Source organism: Staurois parvus, unplaced genomic scaffold (assembly GCF_062004578.1).
Source record: "Staurois parvus isolate SC_StPar_1 unplaced genomic scaffold, SC_StPar_1.0 ptg001274c, whole genome shotgun sequence".
In the NCBI taxonomy this organism is placed as follows: Eukaryota; Metazoa; Chordata; class Amphibia; order Anura; family Ranidae; genus Staurois; species Staurois parvus.
This window is the reverse complement of record NW_028319070.1, coordinates 198,769-225,503: the sequence shown is the minus strand read 5'-3', so window position 1 is coordinate 225,503 and position 26,735 is coordinate 198,769. Positions and strand designations below refer to the sequence as shown.

The 26,735-nt window shown below is 45.6% G+C and overlaps 1 protein-coding gene across 1 annotated transcript in view; it reads left to right on the top strand.

The window, feature by feature from the left end:
• LOC149437660 (protein kinase C delta type-like) overlaps nucleotides 1–26,040 on the top strand; it is a 66,799-nt gene extending 40,759 nt beyond the window's left edge. Inside the window, exons 3-9 of the mRNA XM_089660792.1 lie at nucleotides 21,710–21,825; nucleotides 22,275–22,445; nucleotides 22,874–23,046; nucleotides 23,390–23,528; nucleotides 24,341–24,523; nucleotides 24,958–25,089; nucleotides 25,762–26,040. Coding sequence (XP_089516918.1) covers nucleotides 22,323–22,445; nucleotides 22,874–23,046; nucleotides 23,390–23,528; nucleotides 24,341–24,523; nucleotides 24,958–25,089; nucleotides 25,762–25,926 — 915 coding nt within the window. The 5' untranslated portion in view covers nucleotides 21,710–21,825; nucleotides 22,275–22,322 and the 3' untranslated portion in view covers nucleotides 25,927–26,040. The remainder of the gene's footprint in view (nucleotides 1–21,709; nucleotides 21,826–22,274; nucleotides 22,446–22,873; nucleotides 23,047–23,389; nucleotides 23,529–24,340; nucleotides 24,524–24,957; nucleotides 25,090–25,761) is intronic.
• The last annotated feature ends 695 nt before the right edge of the window (nucleotides 26,041–26,735 follow it).

Here is a 26,735-nt window from a genome sequence, read left to right as displayed (position 1 = left end):
AAAAGGGGTATGCCATTTGCAGCCTGATGTCTGTACATTGCTATTTATAGGTTTCAAGATCTAAAAAATCGTGCCTAGATTACCGGGCGCCATCTTGCCGGAGACCGGGGCAAGTGCGCATGCACGAAACCGCGGGCGCCATTTTTCATTGGTCCGCGGCAAGGAAATGCATAGCCTAAGCTCAACGTTGTACCTGGCATACGCGAGCGCCATTTTTGCAAACCAGAGCACAGCCATATTAACCTCTTACTGACCACATAACTCATATGTACGGCAGTAATAAGGGCGGGCCTTAACGACCACACACCCCACAAATACATCCATGGCGGCATACATTTCCGTGCTGTGTGTCACAGACAGTTCCTCGTCTCTTGCTATGATTGGGAGTTGGCAGGATGGACTTGCAATCATGTGACCACTGCAACAGGCAATCACATTTCTTAAGTGGGTTGAGAAGTCTGTTCACCTTAGGGGAAGGGAGTTCATGTTAAAGCGGAACCTTGCTGATTTTTTTCTTTAGGTCTCCTCCCTCCTTCTAACACATTAGCAAAAATAAGTAAATACATTTTTCCTTATTTTTTTTTTACTTCCTAAATCTTGGCCTAGGCCAGGATGATGTCATGTTCCCCCCACATGTACAGTACAGACATGCTGCATGTCTCTATCAGTACTCGGACAAAGACCCCCGTGGCATGTCTGAGCATGCATGACATCTCACAAACTGCCTTCTGGGATGTGTGATGTAGCATCGCACCGAGGGGGTCTTTGGCAGAGTACTGGCAGAGATCACCGGCGTGTCGGCACATGTCAAATCTCCAGTGAAGATGGCGGCTCTGGAGAAGAGTGGCTAAGAGAGAATTTCTGTTTCAACCAAGACAAGGCTGGACTCCATGGTTGTAGGATGTGTATTCTGAGATGATTTTTAGGGATTTTTTGGGGGAAGGGGTTAGGCAGAATGAAGTTACTCTTTAAAAACCACTTGCCGACCGCAGATAGCAGAATGACAGCTTCACTGTGGCCGGTCAGTTCTGGGAGGGCGTCATATGACGTTCTCCCAGAACGCGCTCTCCTGCGTGCCCCCAGGGGCGTGCATCCGGCGATCTCCATGGTCACTGTGTCCTACAGACACAGCTGATAACTTGATGTGGTAAAAGGCCAATCATAGCTGCCTTTTATCAGCTGATCAGCCGTGTCCAATGACACACTGATCACTGGGAAATGCAATTGCCGGTTATCGGCTGCACTTTCAGCAGTTCAGCTTTGTCTTGGTTGAAGCAGAACTTCCCCATTAGCTGCTCTTCTCCAGATCCGCCATCCTCACTGGAGACCCGTTACATGCTCAGACACACTGCAATTCTCTGCCAGGTCTAGGGGACAGAGATCTCCATGGCTTGTCTGTGTATACATCAGATCTGTGGCACATGCACACACCCCACGGGTCTATGTCTCTGACTCACGCAGCCTGTGTGCTCCTGTGTGAGATCAACTGCATCCTGGGGTGTCTACATCACACATCTCAGAAGGCAGTTGGCAAGATCTCGTGCATGAAGGCTGCAGGGGTGTCTGCTAGAGACCTTTGGCATGTGTGTGCATGAGCGAGGCCTGGGCCAAGATTTAGAAAGTAATCCAAATATTTTTTTAAATTTGTAATTTTTTTAAATGTGTAAAGATGGCCACATCAGGCAGGCCCTTGTTGATGGTACCTAGTTGATGGTAGATCTACGGAAGATTGTACAATCAGATTGCGTAGTGTATGGTCACCTTAAGAGGGAAGGGGGAGAAGAGAGGATCTGAATGCCCTTTGTGGATAGGGAGGTGTTTGGGAGAACTAAGTAAAGGTGAACCGACTCTTTATTATAGATAAATCTGATATCACTGCCCCAGATCACACACCACCCCGTTCACTGGATACACAGGATACCAGAGATCAAAGGGCGCGTGAGTGAGGGGATACGAGATTTCACCAGATACCGGAGATCACAGGACATATTAAATCTCTGTAACAAAATGGCCTCTGAAATCTCCTATCTGCTCAGTAGTACAGGGCTGTTAAATGTGTTCTCTCCTCCTTCATATGAATTGTTCAGTACAGTCTCCCCCCATTTATGTACACGGCACCCCAACGCACAATTCCAGCACAGCGCAACAATACAGTGAGGTGCGTTGCTGTGTGTGGAAGAACGGTCCATGTTCTATTGCTTGGCAGCGCACCCCAGTACACTTTACTGCATTGTCACACATTACACTTCAATGTATGTCTGCTGGAAGGTACATTGGGGGCCAATAAGAATGCCACCACGTCACTTCGACCAGGTTAGGCCCCATTCACACCTGAGTACACTACTACGCCATGTTTTTTGCATGTTCTTGGAGCTGCACCATTTATCCGAATGGGCCTCCCTTCGCTCTAAAGATGCACAAAAAGAAGCTCAAACTTGAAGCTCTACAGCTGGCAACTACATGGTGGCTGCAAGATTGAAGACTGCCTGAGCCACATGACCAGCGTGGGCTGAGTGAGCTGAGCTCTGCCCAATGCTGAACTCTCTCCATCTCCTTCCCTTCTCCCCCCCTCCCCCATCTTCCCTTCTCTCCCCCTCCCCCATCTCCTTCCCTTCTCCCCCCCCCCCCCATCTCCTTCTCTTCTCTCCCTCTCCCCCATCTCCGTTCCCTTCCCCCCCAATCTCCTTCCTTTCTCTCCCCCCCCTCATCTCCTTCCCCCCACCTCCTTCTCTTCTCCCCCCCACCTCCTTCCCTTTTCCCCCCCATCTCCTTCACTTTTCCCATGGCCTTCCCTTCTCTCCCCCATCTCCTTCCCCCCCCCCCCCCCCCCCCATCTCCTTCCCTTCTCTGCCCCTCCCCCCTTCATGTCCAGTTAACACTCCGGGACACCTTTGTACTATTGGATATAGCTGGCAATCTGCTAGTTGGCTAAACTTCTGGGGTTTTCACTCACACCTTTATGATGCTTCTGTTTTAACACCTTTCTGCCCATCCCCAGCATGGCTTTAGGGGCCTGTTTACATGAGCATCGGTCTCTGAAGAGTGATCTGCATTCAGATCGCTCTTCAGAGAGCATTTGGCAGGCAGTGAGTAGGTGTTGTTTCACCTCCTCACCATCTGCTTTAGCCTCTTCTCATCCGCCCTGTAGCAGAAATACTGCTACAGGGTGGCACGGCTGTGCAAAATCACGTAAATATATACGTGATTTTGCATTTCTGGGTAGGAGGCGCGCGCCGTACCCGTGCCGCCATTCGCAGCCGTGGCTGTTGATCACCGAGCTCCAGCCGATAAATACTCGCTTGCACTTGGTGATTTCCGAGGATCTCCAGAGCAGTGTGATTACAGTGAAGCACACAGACACTGCCAACTACTAAAACACTCCCAGCACACAGTTAACCCTTTGATCGCACCTCATGTTAACCCCTTCCTGCCCAGTGCCATTAGTACAGTGTCAATATATATATATATATATTTTTTTTTTAGCACTGATCACTGTATTGGTGTCGCTGACATGTCAGTGACACCAAGTCAGATCCCCCCAGTGTCAGAATGTCCGTCGCAGTCCTGCTATAAGTTGCTGATCGCCGCCATTACTAGTAAAAATGGAAAAAAGAAATCCCAGTACATATACCACCATTTGTAGACGCTATAACTTTCACATAAACCAATTAATTTACACGTATTGGGATTTTTTATTAGCAAAGGCATGTAGCAGAATACATTTTGGCGTAAATGTATGACGCAATTTAAATTTTTTTATTGGACATGTTTTATAGCAAAAAGTAAAAAATGTTTTTTTTTTCTCCAAATTGTCGGACTTTTTTTTTATAGCGCAAAAAATTTAAACCGCAGAGGCGATCAAATACAACTGAAAGAAAGCTCAATTTGTGGGAAAAAAAGGACATAAACTTAATTTGGGTGCGCAATTCATGACCGCGCAATTGTCAGTCAAAGTAACGCAGCGCCGTAACGTGAAAAATTGCCTGGTCAGGAAAGGGGGGTAAATCCTCTGGAGGGCAAGTGGTTAACCCCTAGAACCCCACACTAGTGCACTGGAACCACATACATTGCACACAGTTGTGGGGTGCTTGCAGAGGTGCTCCATTCACTCGAATGGGTCATGTTCAGCAGGCACTGAGCCCACAAAATGCAACAGAGTATATCATTCCTGCCACAGCCACCAAGCAAAACATCATAGTGGCAGCATGTGTACACCCCCAGCCCTGTGTTGCCAACCATCCATACATTTATAGACACTTTGTATAAAACAGGCGCTTTTCTCTTGTCCATAAATGTTCACAGACAGGAGAAAAGTGCCCATAAAACCCCCCTTGCCATGGGCTCTGAACTGTGCATGCTCGGTACCGCAGCCAGCCAATTAGAGAACTGGGTGTGCACCTGTGCAGTGACATCATGGCACTTTTTTTAGGCATGGCTTATATTCACACACCCCACCACACAAGTTGAGGCTGAACCCAGCAGTTCATTGATTGGCTCGCTTTGGCACTCTGCATGCACAGTACAGAGCCGACAACATTTTTTTGTAAGCCTTTTCTTGCCAGCTGCCTACCAGTAGTTAAAGTATGTTTAATGGGGTCAATCTGCCAAACTCTGATGTAAGAAGGGGACTCTACCAGACTCTGATGTAAGGGGACACTCTGCCAGACTCTGATGTAAGAAAGGGACTCTACCAGACTCTGATGTAAGAAGGAGACTCTACCAGACTCTGATGTAAGAAGGAGACTCTACCAGACTCTGATGTAAGAAGGAGATTCTACCAGACTCTGATGTAAGAAGGAGACTCTACCAGACTCTGATGTAAGAAGGAGACTCTACCAGACTCTGATGTAAGAAGGAGACTCTACCAGACTCTGATGTAAGAAGGAGACTCTACCAGACTCTGATGTAAGAAGGAGACTCTGCCAGACTCTGATGTAAGGAAGGGGACTCTACCAGACTCTGATGTAAGAAGGGGACTCTACCAGACTCTGATGTAAGAAGGAGACTCTACCAGACTCTGATTTAAGAAGGAGACTCTACCAGAATCTGATGTAAGGGAACACTATGCCAGACTGTGATGTAAAAAAAGGGACTCTGCCATACTCTGATGTAAGAAGGGGACGCTACCAGAATCTGATGTAAGGGGACACTCTGCTAGACTCTGATGTAAGAAAGGGACTCTTCCAGACTCTGATGTAAGAAAGGGACTCTGCCAGACTCTGATGTAAAAAGGGGACGCTACCACAATCTGATGTAAAGGGACACTCTGCCAGACTCTGACCGACTCTGGAGTAAGGTGGTGGTACCTTGGGGACACTGATGTGAATGTGGCACTCATCCTGACTGTTGCACTCCATATGTTGTTTTGTATATTACTTACACCTAACCCCTGTACTCTGTACATTATGCATTGATATACAGTAAATAAACCTGCCCAAGGTGTTCATTGTGTCAACAGTTTGCTGGTTTTAATGAAATTCTTCCTTATGGTAGGCTCAGTAAGGCAGTCTATACATTAGTCATTTTTGTTCAACATGGGGGTTCCCACGTGGATGCGGAAATCACTCCCCTGAGGTATTGTGTTCTGACAGCGGAGAGACGTATCTCTTATCACTGATAAGTGCTGCCAGCTATAACTGGCTGTGCTGGTCGTATGGACATTTTCCTAGAGGCTGGTTGTACAGAAGTCAATCGGTACACTGCCCTACAAACTGCTGATTCCTGCCCTCTGCTCTGCTAAACCCCATCCTCTGATCTGTTGACCCCCAGTACACTCCGCTACTGATTCCTGTTTTTATACACTGCCCTGCAGACTTCATACCCTTTACCCCCCTGACATTTATTACTGCACCCCCATATCATACTGGCTAGATCCACTGGCTAACTCTCCGCAAACGCCGCATGTGCGGTTTAGCGGCGGTTGCTAGGCATTTGCCAAACGTTAAAAATGCCCCACAAACACCTAGAATGAAGTTTGAATGGTGTTACCGCTCCGCAAACGCCCCGCAACCGCGTCACAAATGCCGGCCGGGCATTTGCGGAGCAGCACCATAGACAAGAATAGGAGGCTTCAACGCCTCCTGACTCGTCCAGAGGCGTCCGTTTTGCCGCGCCGCTACCGCTCCCGTTAGAACAGCACCATGTGCTGCAATGTGCAGAATTGCCAGAGGCGTTTGGGAACCGGTAAAAACGCTTCCCAAACGCCTCTCTGCCGCCTGCACACAACGCTAGTGTGAACGTAGCCTAAGGCTGGCCATACATTATACAATTATCTGCAGATTTTCTGCCCAATTTCCTTTAGATTTACCTTCAACTATGTAGTGCAAGGGCCTGCCTAATTGGATACAACTGAAAGTGTTGTTTAGGTTTGTCCTCCTATTATATGGTTTTTGGTAAATCTAAACCAAAAATCTGCAGATAATTGTATAATGTATGGCCAGCCTAACTCTGAGATAAATAAACACCGAGATTGTAAAATACTTTTATTGAAATATATTAGGAACACTAAGGGGTGGGGAACCCACCTCCCCCCCACCCCATCTACTCAAGGCAGCCCCACCCAACTCCAATCTACCCCGGACTTACCCCCACCCACCCTAGACTGACCCCTCCACTCTCATCTACCCCAGGCAGATCCCCCCCACCCCGATGTACCCTAGATTGTCCACCCCATCTACCCTTAGACTGACTACTCCACCGCCGTGTACCCCAGACTGACCACCCACTGCCGTGTACCCCAGACATACCCTCCCCACAACATCTGCTCCAGAATGACCCCCCCACCCCCATCTACCCCAGACTGACCACCCCACCTCCATCTACCCTAGACTGACCATCCCACTGCCGTGTACCCCAGACTGACCTTCCCCACAACATCTTCTCCAGAATGACCTCCCCACCCCCATCCACCCTAGACTGACCCACCCTACCCCCATCTTTCCCAGACTGACCACCCGAAAAGTAGATCAAAATTTCACTTGATTTTAAAATTCAATTTTGGAACAAAATCAACTTTCTGATTGAAAACCACATTCACTGTTAGAAATTCATCAAAAATGAAAACATGAAATAACTCACAACATCCTCCCCACCTGGCAAACGCTGCTGAATCTTCTCTCCTTCCATGATTATCCTGGCTACTCATACCAGCCGGTGAAGTGGCATCGTCGTGCTTGCAAAGGTGAGCAATCATTGGTCAGCAGCAGCATGTGACCACACTGACCAATGATAATCTTTCGGAGCCCTTTTTGTTCTGGAAAGATGCACAAGAGCGTGATCTTTACATGCCTGAACCACTACAATGGCTAGTGTGGGAGGTGGAAGTTAATCATGGAAGGAGCTAAGCCCAATGAGGGGTGGGGAGGGTGTCGTGAAACTACTCACTTTTCCCTTTTTTGTGGAAAGGCGAACTAACCTTTAAAATATTTAGGGCTGAAACAACTAATTGACATAATCAATTATGAAAATAGTTGACAGGCCGATTAGTTGGCCTGAATACGTTATGCATTATTTGTTTACGTGGTGGGAAATACAGTGCAGCACACATACAGCTCAGTACACCATCCATACATGTCAGTAAGTGCCTGAGAACTTGTGAATGTGTGAGGAGCTATGCCATGGGACATGTAGTCCGGGGCAGAAGAAGGAAGTGAATGAATCTAAAGGCAGTAGTTTTTTTCATCTTGCTATAAGGACACTTTATACCAGGGGTCTACTTTTGGGTATAGAGATATATTTTTATATATGATTAGTGATTATCTGCTGTTTTTGTACTATAAAGAGCTAATTTGGGTTTTTTAACTCCATTATGACAGGTGATAAAAAACGCATGCTGCTGCTACTAGACACCCTATGCTGGCCATACACGCATATCTATTTTTGGACGAGAATATTCGTACAAACATTCTTTGTACATTCGATGTGTGGAGAAATGTCATTCAAAAATTTTACTTGCTTTTAGCAGTCAACTCATTTTTAAATGAATGTCATTTCTGAATGAAAACCACATACACTGTCCAAAAATGTGTTTGACTGAGAAGTTTTCTAATCTTTAATTTAATAAAGTAAAAATGTGTTCATGTACGGCCAGCATAAGTGATAGCAGGTGTGGGGAGCTTGTATCAAGGTGCCTGCCTAGGACAAGGGAGTCTGTCATTTATAATAATATATTACCGTCTTGTCTGAAAATCTGCAAAAGAGCGTTTTAGGGGTTTTTTTACATTTTTTTGTTTCTTTAAATAAAATTTTTGATCTCGGAGTCAAATGATATGTACCAGATTCAACCTCTAATAGTGTATATGTCTCTTCTGTCTTATTCTCAGAGTGGATTAGATATTGTGTTCCCTAACCATATAGCTGGCTATTTATATTTAACACTGCATACAGATATTCAAAAATATATTCTTTTTTTCAACTTTACATATTAACTAATTATTACACCAAACTTTGAGGTTTTTGTCTATTTAATCGAAACCATGATCAGCCAACTATTCGATTATAAAAATAATCGTTAGTTGCAGCCCTAAAAATAACTAGACGTTGTAAAAACTACTACTACGTGCATCTCTATGGTCTGTTCTACCCCCAGTTGTGCCTGTGATGTCTGCTCCTGATCTCACACACACATTATACAAGATCTGGCACAGTTTGTTATTGAAGAATAAGGGTTCGTGTACACGGGGCGTTTGGAAAACTCTTCTGAACGATGGAAACTGACTGCTGAAAAACGTAGGTTAAAAAAAGTCAGTTTAGCCGCATTTGCATACCGTGTTTAGCCGCATTTATGCACATTTGCGTTTAGAAGTGTTTTTAAAAGATAACCTCAGGAGACCCTCCGAAATACCCAGAATGCACTAAAAATTTGTAAATTCACTAAAAAAGGCTACTAAAATACTGCATGAGTTATTTGATCAAGTCATGCTGTATTTTAGTAGTAAAAAGCATGCATCATGTTTCAGCTGTCAGTGGGGTTCCCACTGACAGCTGAGTGTTAAAGAAAAAATTGCCGGCAATTAAAAAATAATTTTAAAAAACGCCGTGGGGTCCCCCCTCCCATTCAACTTTGGGTCTGGTAAGGATTTTGAGGGGAAGCCCCACCCCAAAATTGAAAAAAAAAATGGTGTGGGGTTCCCCCCCAAAATCCATACCTTTTTTTTTGCCTTCCTCTGGATCAACTGTGGGTATAGGATTATAACTTTTTTTTTTTCTGTGGTTCAACTGAATGAACTTTTGTCTTTTTTCAGCCAGACTAACTATGTAACCTAGGAGAGAAAATGCAAAAGTGCTGTTTTCTGGGGGGGATGGAGGAGCCAAGGCAAAATGAGACCCTAACTAGCTATGTCTCTCACTAACGTGAGGCCACTGGATGTGCTGTAACTGAGGCTATATACAGTATCCAGCAACGTGTTCCAGTCCTAGCCAAGACCTTCCTGTCTCAGACCTGGAGCACAATAAAATCTGTCTGAGCGGCACTCAGCCACTCATAGAAAGTGATGTATTCTATCAATGACTAAAAAGCTTCCTCTGATACAAAGGTTGAGTTTGATTTTGTGAAATCATCAGCCTGCCTCTTTGACTCAGCCAATCAGAGGAAGCTTTGCATTCATTGATAGAATACATTGCTCTCCATGAGTGGCTGAGCGCTCACTCTATTGTGTTCCAGGTCCCTTCTGTTGCTCTCGGCCTTCCCCATATTTGCAAATTCCTTTTGCTTTTGCTGACGTGATCTGACTTCCTGGTAGAGGATCCTCATGATCCCACTGTATGTATGTGTATATATATATATATATATACACACACATACACACACACATACACACACAGTTAGGTCCATATATATTTGGGTGCAGGCACAATTTTAGTTTTTTTCAGGTATTTTCCAAAACATATTCAAGCTATAGTTATATAATGGATATGGGCTGAAAGTGCACACTCTCAGGTTTAATTTGAGGGTATGTACATTCAGGAAGGGTTTAGGAATTACAGCTCTTAAGAGTAGCCATCCCCCCTTTTTCAAGGTACCAAAAGTAATTGGACAAATTAATATAATCATAAATAAAATGTTCATTTTTAATTTTTTGTTGAGAATCCTTTACTGGCAATGACTCCCTGAAGTCTGGAACCCATGGATATTACCAAAGACTGGGTTTCCTCCTTTCTGGTGATTTGCCAGGCTCTAACTGTAGCTGTCTTCAGTTCTTTGTTTGTGGGTCTTTCTGCCTTTAGTTTTGCCTTCAGCAAGTGAAATGCATGCTCAATTGGGTTGAGATCAGGTGATTGACTCAACCATTTCAAAATGTTCCACTTCTTTTCCTTCAAAAGCATCTGGGTTGCTTTTTGCAGTGTGTTTTGGGTCATTGTCCTTCTGTACTGTGAAGCGCCGTCCAATCAACTTTGCTGCATTTGGCTGAACAGTATATCTCTAAACACTGCAGAATTGGACCATGAGCTGTTCCAAGCCTTCTCCACACTTTTTTCTTCCCATCATTCTGGTACAGATTAATCTTAGTTTCATCCGTCTAAAGAATGCTTTTCCAGAACTGGTCTGGCTTTTTTAGATGTTTTTTGGCGGTGAACCCTCTGTATTTGCTTTCATGAAGTCTTCTCTTGATTGTAGACTTTGACAATGATACGCCCACCTCTTGAAGAGTGTCTTTCACTTGTCTGGATGTTGCGAATGGGTTGTTCTTTACCATAGAGAGGATCCTGCAACCATCCATCACTGTTGTCTTTCGTGGACGTCCATGCCTTTTTATGTTGCTGAGCTCACCAGTGTGTTCTTCTTTTCTCAATGTACAGAACTGTTGATTTGGCCACTCCTAAAGTTGCTGCTATCGCTCTGATGGATTTGTTTCTTTTTGAAGCCTTACAATGGCCTGTTTCACTTACATGGACAGCTCTTTTGAACGCATGATGTAGGTTCACAGCAATAGATTCCAAATGCAAATACCACACTTAGAATCACCTCCAGACCTTTTACCTGCTTAATTGATCGAGAAATAATGAAGGAGTAGCCCACACCTGGCCATGAACAGCTTTTGATTCAATTGTCCCAATTACTTTTGGTCCCTTGAAAAAGGGGAGATGGCTACTCTTAAGAGCTGTAATTCCTAAACCCTTACTCCAATTTGGATGTACATACCCTAAAATTAAACCTGAGAGTGTACACTTTCAACCCATATCCATTATATAACTATAGCTGGAACATGTCCTGGTCAATACCTGAAAAATCTAAAACTGTGCCTCTGTCCAAATATATATGGACCTAACTATATATATATATATATATATATATATAAAAAAGCACAGCTCACTCCCAAGATGAACTATAGGATGTGTAATGTGGATAGAACAACTATTGTGCAATGCTCGATACAAACAAATGGAAGTGATGGGGTATAGAGCTTATAGAGGATGTTACAAGGAGGCAGAAATACAGAGGAAATTATTGACAAAACATAAATTGCAGGGTCATTAAGTAGTGGATGTGTATGCGTTTTTTTGGCGAATAAGAATATTGTTTTTTTTTTTTTTAACTAAAAAGGAGAGCTTTATTGTAGTCAGTTGCATATTACAGCTTAGATCAGGGGTGTCCAAACTTTTTTCAAAGAGGGCCAGATTGGATGAAGTGAACATGGTGGAGGGCCGAACATTTTTCCAAACATTCTTTGAACCATTACAATTAAATGCAAATAAATTATTTTATGCCAAGTTACCGTATTTTTCGCCGTATAAGACGCACCTGACCATAAGACGCACCTAGGTTTTAGAGGCAGAAAACAGGAAAAAAAAAATTCTGAACTAATGGACTGCAGACACAGTACAGGAGATGACCAGAGACTGCGGACAGCACAGGGATGACCAGAGACTGCGGACAGCACAGGGATGACCAGAGACTGCGGACAGCACAGGGATGACCAGAGACTGCGGACAGCACAGGGATGACCAGAGACTGCGGACAGCACAGGGATGACCAGAGACTGCGGACAGCACAGGGATGACCAGAGACTGCGGACAGTACAGATGACTGCTGACCTTTGGGGAGGTGGGGAGCGGGTACCTGAATTTGACAGGTACCCGCTCTTACTTCCGCAGTTGTTCTTTGATCTTACCTGTTCCTCGATCCAGCCGCGCGCTGTCTTCCCGGCTTCTGTAATGGCGCTCGGCATGACAGCCGGGTGCCCAGTGCGCATGAGCGAGAAGCACTTGCGCTTTGTGATTGGTCCGGCGGCTTCTGGGATCTGTCATGTGTCCCAGGTACCGCCTTACCATTCACAAAAAGCACCGCTTCTTGCGCATGCGCACTTGGCACCCGGCTGTCATGCCCAGCGCCCACACTACAGAAGCCGGGAAGACAGCGCGCCGCTGGATAGAGGAACAGGTAAGGTCCCGCTGCAGAGCTGAGCGGCCGGCCCGGTATTCTGACACGGCTGAGGTGGAAATACCGGACCGGCCGCTCCATATGACACACTGACATGGAGGGCCGTATTAAACCGACCCTCGGGCCGTAAATGGCCGCGGGCCGGACTTTGGACATGCCTGGCTTAGATGAAGGATATTGTTTAGTGTCACTTTAAAGCTGTCCATTCACTGTACAGATTGAACGTACAATTACCTTTACATTTAACAAATGATGCAATATTAAGGCAGATGTAAACAAACCTGTCCATTTCTATCAAATTAGGCAGACCCTTGCACTACATAGCTGATGGTAGAGGAGATTGTATAGTCAGCCCCAGCCTGGAGTTCAACCATCAGCATGGCACATTATACACACGCACGTACAGACATGCCTCCTGGGCACTAGAGGCCGCCCAGGCACTCTCTCCGGTCTCTGAGTGTCCTGTCTCTTTAAACAAAGGGTTCAGAGATCTTGAAAAATGGAGAACTGTCAATAGGGAAATGCAGAGGAACCTGGGCACAGCATCCTTTGCATACCATCATGCCATGGAGCGATTTGCACATTTCATATGGCCATGTATTAGATTGTACGGGGAAATCAGAGATATGACTGATAACTTCCAATCATCTACTCTATCAGTCCAAATCCTCTTCCCTGTGTGTGGCCCATCGATCGAATGGATTGTCAGTTCTAGATCAATTATTCCAATCAGGATTAAATTGATTGCAAAAATACAAATTAAAAAAAATAATTTATTGCGGTGTATGGCCACCATTAAGACCTCGTTCGAATGGTGCGTACTAAAGCATACACCTGCAGATGGGTTGTGTTTACCCAAAAGGATGTAAGATTGGGAGCAGCGTCTGTGTCCATATTGACATGAAAGGGACTGAGTGCACACGGATGCATGGCATACCTGTTTGTCCCCTGTGAGGGTAACCACGGTGCTCCATTCACATAGCCTTTAGTACGCCCCATGTGAACGAGGCCTAAGGATCCTTACACACAGTACTGACGCATGCATACCAGATCTTCCTGGAAGAAAAAACTATGTGAGTAGGATCTGTATAGTGCATGTGTGTACTATGTATAGAAGTGCGTCAAATTCCTCCACCTCCCAGGATGCTCTTATACATGAAACTAGTAGTCTCTTCCACAATCTTGCTGACTTTTTTTTTCAAGTGGGGTGTGATTTATGTGTGTACACATGTATGAGTATTCAGGAGTACACACATAATATAATGACCAGGAATTAAGTTTTTCTTTTTAACTGCTTCGCGCCGGCACCTCCTGGCCCTTTAAGGGGTTTCTGGCTGGGAGACGGGGTTTAGGGTCATGTGACTGCCGTGATTGGCTGTCACAGGATCGGAAAGGTCCCGATCGCAAGGAGAACACAGCACTAGTTTTTGGACATTTACACGGCTGTGTGTACAGACCCATAGATAACAATGAGCTGCATTCACATCAGTCACAAGTACAGTTCACAAAGTTGTGTTTTTGGCTGCCATGTGCGAGAACCCCAACACTGACCAATAGTTGAGATTGCTGCTTCAGTGTGTTCACAAATCATTGTACATTGATCATGATGACTAGAACACACATCACAGACTGGAGAAGAATTATGTTGTGTCCCACCATTGTACAATCTATGGGTTTTTATGGCTCATTCACACTTATGGCAATATTATCTCCCCTTTACAGAGATCTGCAGTGGATCACTTTTCAGAGGGAGGTTGACAGGCAGAGGGGAGGAGATTATGTCACCTCCTCACCACCCGTTTTAATTCTGAGGCCTCATTCACACCGGCATCCAGGGAATGGTAAACACAGGAGGTTCAGCCACAGTTTTACTGCCACCTAAAGGAGAATATGGAGCCGCTCAGGACTGTACACATTCTGTAATTGCAACAAATGCTCCCCCCTGCCAAGTGAATGGGACCAAACTACAACTGTGTGTAATGAATGTGGATGTGACACGATGGTGCAGAATGTTCAGGAATAAAACAGGCTGTGAGGAGGAGACGTATTACCTCCCCTCCCCCCATCAACCACAAGGGTTGCTGCATGTGTCAATGAGCCCTATGAAGCCTGCGCTGCGACTGTGCGCACTCCATGTAGTGGAGGAATGATCCCATTCACATCAATGTCACATTTGGAGGTAATATTGTCTGGTAAACACAACATGGGGATAATGGGAGCGTACCGCAATCACCTGTAATGTACGCTGTGGTAGTGCGGGGGTCTCAGGGTGATAACAGGCGGTGAGGAGGAGGATGGTGATGATGAGGTGACATATTCCTCCCAGCCGCCTGTCACCTGCCAGAGCCCTGAGAAGCCCCAACCACAACCACCTACATTATACCCCACCGTGGCCCCATCCCATTCACCTACCAGCGCTGTGTCTGGTGTCTGACGGTCCGCCGCTGACAGAACACTGAGAAGCTGCAGACTTCTGGAGAGGCACGAGCCCCGCCCCCTGTGTGCGACTGGCTAAGTCAAAAGCCCCGCCCCCTGTGTCTAATCACACAAGCAGTGATTGGTTGGAGGGGTATAGCGCCAAGCTGGATCCCAAGGAGGAGCTTGAACCGGTTAACCCCTTATGTATGGGCAGCATTACAGGCAATGGGGATATGTGATGGGCAGGAGCAAAACAAGTCTCTCAAATTAATTAGTCTTCAGTGTGGAGTATCAGCAGTTGATTGCAGGAGGTGTCAGTGTCTTGGGGGTGTGGGGCAGTCCAGTGATAAATGGGGGTGGGGGGTCAGTCTGGGGTAAAGGGGGGTCAATTTTGCGTATATGGGGGCGGGGGTATGGAAGGCTGGGGTAAATGGGGGCAGGGAGGACATTTTGGGGTAAATGGGGCAGGGAGGACATTTTGGGGTAAATGGGGCAGAGAGGACATTTTGGGGTAAATGGGGGCAGGGAGGACATTTTGGGGTAAATGGGGTCAGGGAGGACATTTTGAGGTAAATGGGGTCAGGGAGGACATTTTGGGGTAAATGGGGCAGGGATGACATTTTGGGGTAAATGGGGCAGGGAGGACATTTTGAGGTAAATGAGGGCAGGGAGGACATTTTGGGGTAAATGGAGGCAGGGAGGACATTTTTGGGTAAATGAGGGCAGGGATGACATTTTGGGGTAAATGGGGCAGGGAGGACATTTGGGGTAAATGGAGGCAGGGAGGACATTTTGGGGTAAATGGGGTCAGGGAGGACATTTTGAGGTAAATGGGGTCAGGGAGGACATTTTGGGGTAAATGGGGCAGGGATGACATTTTGGGGTAAATGGGGCAGGGAGGACATTTTGAGGTAAATGAGGGCAGGGATGACATTTTGGGGTAAATGGGGCAGGGAGGACATTTGGGGTAAATGGAGGCAGGGAGGACATTTTGGGGTAAATGAGGGCAGGGAGGACATTTTGGGGTAAATGGGGTCAGAGAGGACATTTTGGGGTAAATGAGGGCAGGGAGGACATTTTGGGGTAAATGGGGTCATGGAGGACATTTTGAGGTAAATGGGGGCTGGGATGACATTTTGGGGTAAATGGGGGCAGGGAGCACATTTTGGGGCAAATGGGGTCTGGGATGACATTTTGGGGTAAATGAGGGCAGGGAGGACATTTTGAGGTAAATGGGGGCTGGGATGACATTTTGGGGTAAATGGGGGCAGGGAGGACATATTGGGGTAAGGGGGATAGTCTGTGGTAGTTGAGGGGGTGGGGGGGGTCACTCTGGGGTAAATAGGGGCAGGGGGATCCATCTGGGGTAGTTGACGGGGTGGGTGGTCAATCCCAGGTATTTGAAGGGGCGGGGGAGGGTATTAGTGATGGGGGAGGGGTATCAATGGTGGGGGTTGGTTTCCTCACTCCTCAGTGTGTTTTGTATATTTCAATAAAATGATTTTACAATCTCTGTGTGTTTATTTCTTTATCTCAGAGTTAGTGGTGATTTCTGTTGACTATCAGGTGGATCCTCCTGTAAGGGCCCAATCACTCTATATTGATGAATGACCATTCATCGTACAGCGATGTTTAGCACAATGCACATCAATGTAGCACAGGGCCCCGTTCACACTTTGGTGTAGAAGAAATGCGGACAGACACGTAAAGAGATCCCAAACACAGGTAGCTGCCATCATTTTTCTGTGTGATAAATGTGCAATGCAAAACGCTCTTGGCTCATGTCCAAAATCTGGTCCATGAGCTTCTTTGGACTGAAGGGAGGCCTATTCAAATAAATGGTGCTGCTCCAAAAAAAGAACAACAAACATGACGCAGTAGTGTACTCAGCTGTGAATGAGGTCTAAGGTGTTTGATGTGAAGTGTTGGGAGTTCTTAGTGGCCCTCAATGTACCTTCCAGCAGACATACACTGCAGTATAATGTATGACAATGCAGTAAAGTGTGTTGTGGTGCGCTGCCAAGAAATCGTACGTGGACCGTTCTTCCACACACAGCAACACACCTCACTGTATTGTTCTGCTGGTTGGAATTCTGCATTGGGGGGCCGTGTACATAAACGGGCGATACCGTATTCAACAACATGTGTGAGGGAGGAGAGAGCACCTTTACCAGCCCGTACTACTGAGGAGATACGAGATTTCAGAGGCCATTTTATTATAGAGATTTAACATGTCCTGTGATCTCCGGTATCCGGTGAAATCTTGTATTCCCTCATTAACACGTCCTGTAATCTCTGCTATCCCATACAATTCAGTGAATGGGGTGGTGTGTGATCTGTGACAGTGATAACAGATTTCCCTATAATAGTCGGTTCACCATTGCTCAGTTCTCCCAATCACCTCCCTATCCACAACGTGCACTCAGATCCTCTCTTCTCCCCCCTTCCTCTTAAGGTGACCATACACTACACAATCTGATTGTACAATCTTCCTTAGATCTACCATCAACTGTAGTTCAAGGGCCAGCCTGATGTGATACAAACGAATGGCTTATTTAGATGTGTCCCTCTATTACATTGTTTTGGTAAATCTAAAGGAGATTGTACAATCAAATTGTATAGTGTATGGGCAAGATTTAAACATTTAAAAAAAAAAAAAACTTTAAAAATGTTTGTATTACTTACTAAATCTTGGCCTAGGCATGGATGATATCGCAGGCCAACACACATGCACATACGGCAAAGGTCTCTGGCAGAAGCCCCAGCAGCCTGCATGCACATGCACAGGACATCACCAACAGACTCCTTGGATATGTGATGTAGACACCCCGGGATGCAGCTGATCTCACACATTCACATACAGGCTGGGGGGGGGGGGGTCTCTGAAAGAGGATTGGCAGAGACCTGCAGGATGTGTGCATGTGCCGGAGATCTGACTTATACACACACCTGCCATGGAGCTCTCTGGGGGTCCCTAAAACCTGGCAGAGAATTGGTGTGTCTGCGCATACAGAGGGTCTTGTGGGGGGGTTACGGTGATGTTTTTCTTTAATCAGGAACTTCATTCTGTCTAACCCCTCCCCCAAAAATCCATCTCAGAAAACATCCTACCCCATGGAGTCCAGCCTTGTCTTGGTTAAACCAGAAGTTCTCCCTTAGCCGCTCTTCTCCAGATCCGCCATCTTCACTGGAGGTTGGACATGTGCCGACACACTGCCAATCTCTGTCAGTACTCTACCAAATGACCCCCCTAGCCCCCCCTTTCCGATGTCAGTGCACATGTGTCACAACGTGTAACAAACGGCTCCTGCCATGCTACATCACACACCCCAGGAGGCACTTTGTGAGATGCCACACATGCAGACATACCAAGGGGCTTTTCCCCAGAGTACTGATGAGTCCATCCTGCCAACTCCCAATCATAACTAGAGACCAGGGGCTGTCTGACACAGAGCACAGAAATGTCAGCCGTCGTGGATGTGTATGAGCATTGTGTGTGGTCACGAAGGCCCGCCCTTATTACTGAATACTATATATGAGTTATGTGGTCAGTAAGAGGCTAACATTGCTGTGCTCTGTTTTGTATATTAATGATCACTTTTCAGATGCTCATATGATTATCCCCCCACACTTAGCTACCTCCCCTACCCATGAATGCGCAGTCTGCCATCTATCACTTTCACAGAATGCTGAGCTGCAAGAGAGAGCTGAATGTGCAAGCGTGGGTAGAGAACAATGCTGAGTGTGTGTCCATGAGTTTCTGGGGCCGTGCATCCAACACTGGATACATCTTACCATCTGCAGGATAGACAGGACAGTAATATGTCCCCCTCCAGCCCAGGGGCCCGTCACCTACCAGGCACTGTACCCCAGTCTGGCCACACACTGCCACTGCAGAGCACAGAGTTCTCTTCATGCTGCCAGACATAGGAAGTAGGCTTCCCTAACTGAGTACCTATCAGAGTCTTGGCCTTTTCACAATGAACAGGTAGGTACGTGATGGAGGTGACCTACTACACTTCACTGTGAATAAACATTTCTAGAATGCCTATTAGCACTGAAATGCTGCACCTGCACCAGAGATGAATGCTGTGGTTGGGGCCTTGGGTCCCGTTAACTATGCCCCAGATTATAGTGTGTGGTTGTACAATGCTATGGCATATATCAGAGCTATATGCATTTATATTAGTTATAATATGTGACTGTACAATGCTATGGAATGTGTCAGAGCCATATACATGTATTGACTGAAAAACACGCATTATTATTATACAAAAGGAAGGCAGACATTACACTTACAATACAATCTGGTACAAGAGGAATCAGAGGGCCCTGATCCTGAGAGCTTACAATCTAAGAGGGAGGACACACATTACAAAACACATTCTGCCACAGAACAGGTCACAGCTGTAATAATGCAGAATAGTGTTTGAATGTACAACCCCACAGTATATGTCAGAGAAGGTTGGCAGGAATGGCACATGGAAGGGTTTAGTTATGAATTCAGGATCTGATAACAAAGTAAATCTAATATTTGGTGACACACATGATGAGACATATTTATTACAAGGTTATATCCTGATCTATAAATGAAGGAAACCTGATTCTGCCACTTCCTAATTCTGGGTCTGCTTAGAGTGGACATCGGTCTGATTTTCTGTAATAAATCAGAATTTGAGTTTTGCTAATTTGCATAATAGCTGTCACCAGGGAGAATTCTCCTAAGTGCTGCAAATCCTACTTGAGGAAATGCAGCTGTTTGTGGCAAACAAGGTTGCCGTGGCAACACAGGCACAGTGGGCGGGGCCAAAGTCACAGCGGAGTCTAGCTCCACGTGAAGTGGGCGGGGCCAAAGGCACAGTGGAGTGGGTGGGGCCAATGTCACAGTGGAGTGGGCGGGACCAACATCACAGTGGAGTGGGAGGGGCCAGTGTCACAGTGGAGTGGGCGGGGCCAACATCACAGTGGAGTGGGTGGGGCCAAAGTCACAGTGGAGTGGGCGGGGCCTGTGACACAGTAAGGCTAGCATTACATTCCAGAGCGTAGGCAGTCATTTCTCACTAGCCGCAGCAGAGTGTAGACACGTTTTTATCGTCTCATTCCACAGCTAGAGAGTATTTCATTCTGTTGTATATACAACAAAAAAAATGGCAAGATTCATGCGTTGGTGGAAGACTCTTCTTTTTCCAACCACCCGGACACGACCTAGGCAAGATGACAACCGAGATGAGATCAGCAGTTGTTCAACATTTAAATATTCAGATGTGAACACCAGAAAGCGGAGCAGGGAGGAGGAAGTACTTGATGTGACCAGAGAGGTAGTACAGACCTGTGTGGAGGACTATGGTGAGACTCCATGGAACCACAGCAATAATGACAACGCTACAGAGATAGTACAGAGCTCCGCACAACAGAAAGGCAGGAAAAGGAAATCTGATGAAGAGCCTGACTGTGAGAGTCCTGTGACCAAGAAAAGAAGGACGCCTTGCAGCTCTTCAGAGGAGGATGACAAGGATCAGAGAAAGCAGAGCAAATATGACCGCGCTACAGAGACAGGACAGAGCTCTGTAGAACAGAGAGGAAAGAAGAGGAAATCTGATGAAGAGCCTGACGGTGACAGTCCTGTGACCAAGAAAAGGGCAGTACAGAGCTCTTCAGAGGAAGATGGCGAGACGGCGAGGGACCACAGCAGATATTATACTGCTAGAGAGACATTACAGAGCTCTTCAGAGGAAGATGCTCAGAATCAGGATAAGCCGAGCAGATATTATACTGCTAGAGAGACACTACACGGCTCTTCAGAGGAAGATGGCGAGACGGCGAGGAACCAGCGCAGATATGACAGCGCTACAGAAACAGGACAGAGAGGCAAGAAGAGGAAATCTGATGAAGAGCCTGAATGTGAGTGTCCTGTGACCAAGAAAGGAAGAACAGATGAAGGAGGTAAATATTATGGATTTTCATATAGTATATAGGGGGGAGGGGAAGGTATTTCTGCATCAACTCCAACATTAGAGTAGAACTGAATTCAAACAGCAGAGATTTACTTTGTTATAGGGAGGATTTAGAAATGTTAAAGTGTAACTCTGGCCAAAATAAAACTTGACATACATGATACAGGCTGTCAGTAGCATTAACACCTGTATACAGTTGTTTTATACTGCGGCCTAAAGATGGATAGGACACTGTCAAACGGCAAACTGTAGGCCGGCCCAGGTTAACCCCTCCCACTCCCAGCATGCCTCTGTTGTAAAGCAGTATCGAGAGCATGATGATAAATACAGAAAGGGAACCTTCAGGTGAAAGGATTCCTGTCACCGTTAATGGACAAAAAAGGTTTTTTTTCATGCTTTTTTTGGAGAGAGCAGACAGGGGTTAGAACCCATCTGTATTGTATTGCTCTCCGTGTTCCAATGAGGAGCTTTCCCCTTGCTTCCTGTCCTTATGACACCAGGATAAAAAATTAGGGGAGTTGGTGTCACTGGGAAAGGGACGTTTGTGTTATAACCCCTCCCTTGCTCTTGACAGGTATAATAGCTTCCTGCTCTGTACAGTATTTCTACCCGCCCTGGCAGTAACTCTCTGAATAAGAGTGTTTTATTTATTTATAATCATGGCATGAAGAGTGGTGAGATGGCAGTCAAATGCCAAGTATACCAGGGACGGGCGCTGTTTGAATAGGCTTTGGATTCCCTTGTTGGCAGCAGAATTAGTTATTGATTTGATATCTGTTTAACTGATTAAATGCAAAACAGAATTATCAGTTATAGCCGGAGTAAGCGATTTTTGTCTGTTGTACTCCTTGTTAGCAGTTATTTCTGTTTTGGAGCCTTCAATTACCAATAGGCATAAGTACAGCAACATGATTTGCATGGTGACGGGGTAATAAATTAAATGTCTTTCTTTCTCTAGGAGTTACCGGACCGACGACGATCCACAGCACAGAGAGTGAACAACGTGAAAAGACTTTCCTGGGTCCAGAGGACTTCATCTTTCACAAGATACTTGGAGAGGGAGGCTATGGGAAGGTAAGTGATTAAAGATAACTGCTAAGGGGACACTGAACACTGGGGGACACAAGATGACCATCCTCACTGAAGACTGTACACCATGTGCAGAATAACCCCACCCCCACTGCAAGGGAAAATTTTAATGTGGAGTGTCAGATTATGCCTGCCAGTGCAGCAACCAGTCAGAATGCACCTTGTCTGACTTCTGCAGAGTGAATTCTGATTGGTTGCTCTGGGTTACAACGCTTAAGAATCAGCCTGGTGGGTTGAATAAGGAGGACGGAGGCTGTCTGTGTATACAGGACACAAATGGCAGTTGGTCATATTTCTGCAGATGGCAAAACCAACAGGTCAGAAGAAGGGGGAAAAGAAAGATAATTAAGCATTGAACATGAGGAAGGTCCAGCAATGATGTTATATATAGAGCACATGGAAAAAATGATGTACTAACTGTTTCTCTCCTACAGGTGGTGCTGGCAACACACCGTGACAGCGGAAGACTGGTGGCCGTGAAGATGGTCCACAAGAGGAATCCAATTGATGACAACCCAGACACAGTCCTCAATGAACGCCAAGCCCTGGAGATGGCAGAGGGCAGTCCTTTCTGCAGCCATGCCTATGCTGCCTTTCAGACAGAGGTAAGTCTAATTTTGGAAAAGTTAAAAAGACAGAATTATCGTATGAATAGCGTATATATATAAATGTAACATATAGGAGCACAAACATTGCTTGATGATAATAATAGATTAAGCTGATAATGATGAGATTAAGCAGATGTAGAAGACACCAGAAACAAGCTACCAAGAAATGTACAATGCTTATAAGTTTAGTACATGTATGCTTTATTCAGGGAACCATCCAGTAGTTACAGCAACTGCCTGAAAGCGAGATGCTATAACAAATTATATAATGGTGTCACCTACAGCTGTACATGGAGTGAAGATAGCCTACATGGGATGGATAGATGTCATGCAGTGTGTTTTGGTAGAAAAATATAACATGTTATTTTCATTTGGACCTTTTAACTAAAATTAATTCACTAACCTGTCTATATTCCTTTCCCCAGGATTACCTATTCTATGTTATGGACTATCTGAGAGGAGGAGATGTGTATGACGCATTTGAAACCTTGGGCATAGCAAACAACTTGAAGCCAGCTGACCTCTCCATGATCAGAATTCTGTCCGCGGAGCTCCTGTGTGGTCTGAAGCACCTGCATTCCAGAGGAGTAGTGCACAGGTAATTACTTTAATACATTCTTAAATCATTTTACAATTCGCTGCTCCCCTCCCTCCACCTCAACAACAAAACTGCTATCAAAGCCAGTTTGTGGAAAGGACAATGGTGAGCGTACACTTACCCGTTCATCTTCCAGTACAGCTCATTTACTGCAGTTAGGTCATCAAACAAACTAATGGATTCCTGGATCGGATCGTAATGTGTATGGGCAGTGCTAGAAAATGGAGCTTTGTGATTGTTGATCCTTCTATGGATCAGTAATATTGGGATATATGGGTTAAAGGGGGAAAATTGTCTGAAATGCAAATCTGACTTTTTTTTTTTTTTTCTTTTTTCTCTACAGAGACCTGAAGATTGATAACATTCTTGTAGATGGCACCGGTCATGTAAAAATTGCCGACTACGGTGTGTCAGCAACCAACGTGTTTGGATCCAACATGGTGACAGAAGACCGTGGACACTCGCTTCATGCATCCCCAGAGGTGAGTAAAAGAACATTAATTGACTTTTCCAATGTGCCCAGGGCAATTGTCTAGCATAATAATCCTGTAGAAGCCTGTATACACATGGCAATAAAAGACCAGACTGGGCCTGTCCAACTTTAAAGAAAATCTGTATACACAGAGACATTGTAGACCAAATTAAGCCTGAATTAAATAGAACATAATGAGCAAATATCCACCAGATTAGGCCTAGATGATAGAGAACCTATATACATATACATATACACAATTATTGACTAGAACAAAGATAATCTATCAGCTTGGTCTTTACCAGTCTCAGCTGAGGGTCTCATCTGGCACTAAAGAAAGCCACTGACTCCCAGCAGCAGTGCTAGTTCCATAGCTGGCAAGTCCCTATATGTGGCCTGCCCTGATGTTGTGGCCTGCCCAGGAGCTAGCATCACTTTTGGAGGTTGAACAATCACAGCCTTCAGCACTGAAAAGAAGTTTCAGCTAGGACAGGTTTATTCCATGGTGACAGATTCTCTTTAATGCGATTCTCATTCAGTCTTCTTAATAAGAATCTGTCAGGATAAAAATCACTCTTGTCAATTTGGCAAGGGGCAGCGAATATTCCTTGTAGCTCTGTGTGTACAGACAGTGAAACTGGATGGTGTGCAAAGGCTCGTTTGTCTGTGTTATACATAGAGGTCGGATGCTGCTAAAATAACGAAGTTATACATTTAAAAATGAAATGTCTGGGTGGAGCCTTGTTCAAAATGATGCTTCTGCTTTCCAGTCTGCTTTGTCAATATGATCCTAATTTCTCTCTCTCTCCGATTTTCCCACAGATGCTTTCCGAAAAGCCATATGATGGAGCTGCGGATTACTTTGCGTTGGGGGTTTTACTATTTAGAGCTGCCCTTAAAGATTATCCCTTCCGTGGCATTGCCTGTGATCCGAGAACAATAATAGATGGTGTGCCATTCTTCCGGCACCCCACTGACCCCAACTTCAAGGATTTTCTGGAAAAGGTACGTAGTGACACAGTCCCAGCGGGACAGGGAAAGTACACTTATAGGCTCAGCCAAGGAGCCAGTGTGCTTTATGAATGTGATTTGAACTTGATTTGCTTTGGGACTCTGAAAAAAGTGAAGCACATTCATGCTGATTGTAAAAAAAAAAGTGTGCAAGGTGGTGGCAAAAACCTGTCACATGACCTTGAAACATCATGTGACATCACTCTCCATCTATGAGACCAAGCATTCTTTGCAGCATTATGCAGAGAACCCATCACAGACTCCTCATTACGTTCTGCTTTTTATTGCTAGGACATAAATTGCCAGCACCGTGGGGAGTATTTCTTGTGATGTGTGGAGAGTGGAAGTCTCAGGTCTTTATAAATAGACTTTTTAGCAATTCTGTGCCATAACAATCATCTTATGTTTTTCTGTTTTTTCGCCTACAGCTCATGTGCAAAGATCCACAACAGCGCAAAGAACATGTTGCCAACATACAAGATCACCCATTTTTTAATGGCATAAACTGGAAGGAACTGGAAGCGGGGGAGGCACGCCCTCCTTTTTTCATACGTCGGAAGGTAAGTAAAGACTTTGAGGTGTCTGTGTGTGTGTGTCTGTGTGTTCAGAAAAAATGAAGTTTGTGAGACAAAGTATCATTGTGCTTCAAGTAGACTTCCAGGCTAAAAACCTAACTAATCATAAAAATGTCTACTCCCCCTAATATCTATGTTGACTAACCTATGTAAAAAAAAAAGATGTACATACTTGCCTATTTTCAGGCTTTTCCAGTCAGGTCAGGTGATCCGACTTCTTTGTGTCAGCCAGCAGTGGATACAAAGGAGAGGAAAGAGCTCTGACAATGGCTGGAATGCCTGGAAGTGGTGACATCACACATAGGCTTATATGACACAACCTTTGTTGTGCTCACTCCTCTCCCCTGCAGCCACCGCTGGCTGACACAGGGGAGCCAGATTATGTGAATGGCCTGAAAACAAAAAGTATATATATAGCCTGGAATTACACCTTAGTAAAACTAAAAGGCAAACCTTTTTTTTTAGTTTTGGATAGAGTGGAAGTGAGTTTGCACAATTCTAATATTGGAAAATCCATATCCTTTCTTATGCATAGTGGTGACTGATATCTAATATCTCACAGCCCTATGAACTTGGTTACATACAGGGGGAAATTGTTCCCATAAGTCATAGAGGCATTTCATTGAATAGTGGGTCTCATTGCTTTCTCTTTTACAGGGCTTCAGAGACATGACAAGACAGACGATAAAGCTGGAAGACCTAATGAATGACATGGACGAAGAAGAAGAACCTTATGAACCTATTACAGCTGAGGAACAAAAGCTTTTTAATGGCTTTTCCTTTGTCAGTGACGAATGGCGAGCCATGATGAAGATGAAATAAAGCCATACACACCAGGTTGTAGCTTATGGAAAACATAAGTCACTGCAAGGCATTTCAGACCGAGACAGTGCTAGAAGGTTGTGGGTGGTAAGTCTGCGGTACATGGCGGTCTGGGGGGTAGGTCTGCCTGGGGTAGATGGGGGTCTGGGAGGGGGTTAGCCTCGGGTAAATGGGGGTGGGTCAGTCTGGGGATGAGATGGGTGGGGTAAGTTTAGGGTAGGTGAGTCATTCTGGGTAAAATGGGGATGGGGATAGATGTCTGGGATAAATGGGGGTGGGGGTTAGTGGTATCACACTGTGGAAGGGGGGTCTGTCAGGGGTAGATAAGGATGGGGGTACAAGTCTGAGGTAGATGGGGGTGGGGGGGTCAGTATGAGGTAGATGGGGGTGGGGGGGTTAATCTGGGGTAGATTGGGGTGGGGGGGTAAGTCTAGGGTAAATAGGGGTGGAGAGATCCGTTTGGGGTAGAGAGAGGTGAAGGAATCAGTCTAGGGTATAGTGACGGTGGAGAGGGTCAGTCTGGGTAAATGGGGGTAGAGGGGGACAATCTGGGGTAGGTGGGGGATGAGTCTGGGTTAGATTTGTGTGGGTGGGGTAGATAGGGGGGAGGGTTCCAGTCTGTGGTGGGTAGGGGAGGGTCAGTCTGGGGTAGAGGGTGGTTAAGAGTTCTGTCTGAGATAGGTGGGGGGTCAGTCTGGAGTAAAGTGGGGGTTGAGGGGGTCAGGCTGGGGTAGATTGGGTGGAGGGAGTCAGTCTGGGTTAGACAGAGGTGGAGGGAGTTAGTCTGGGGTAGAGAGGGTCAGTCTGGG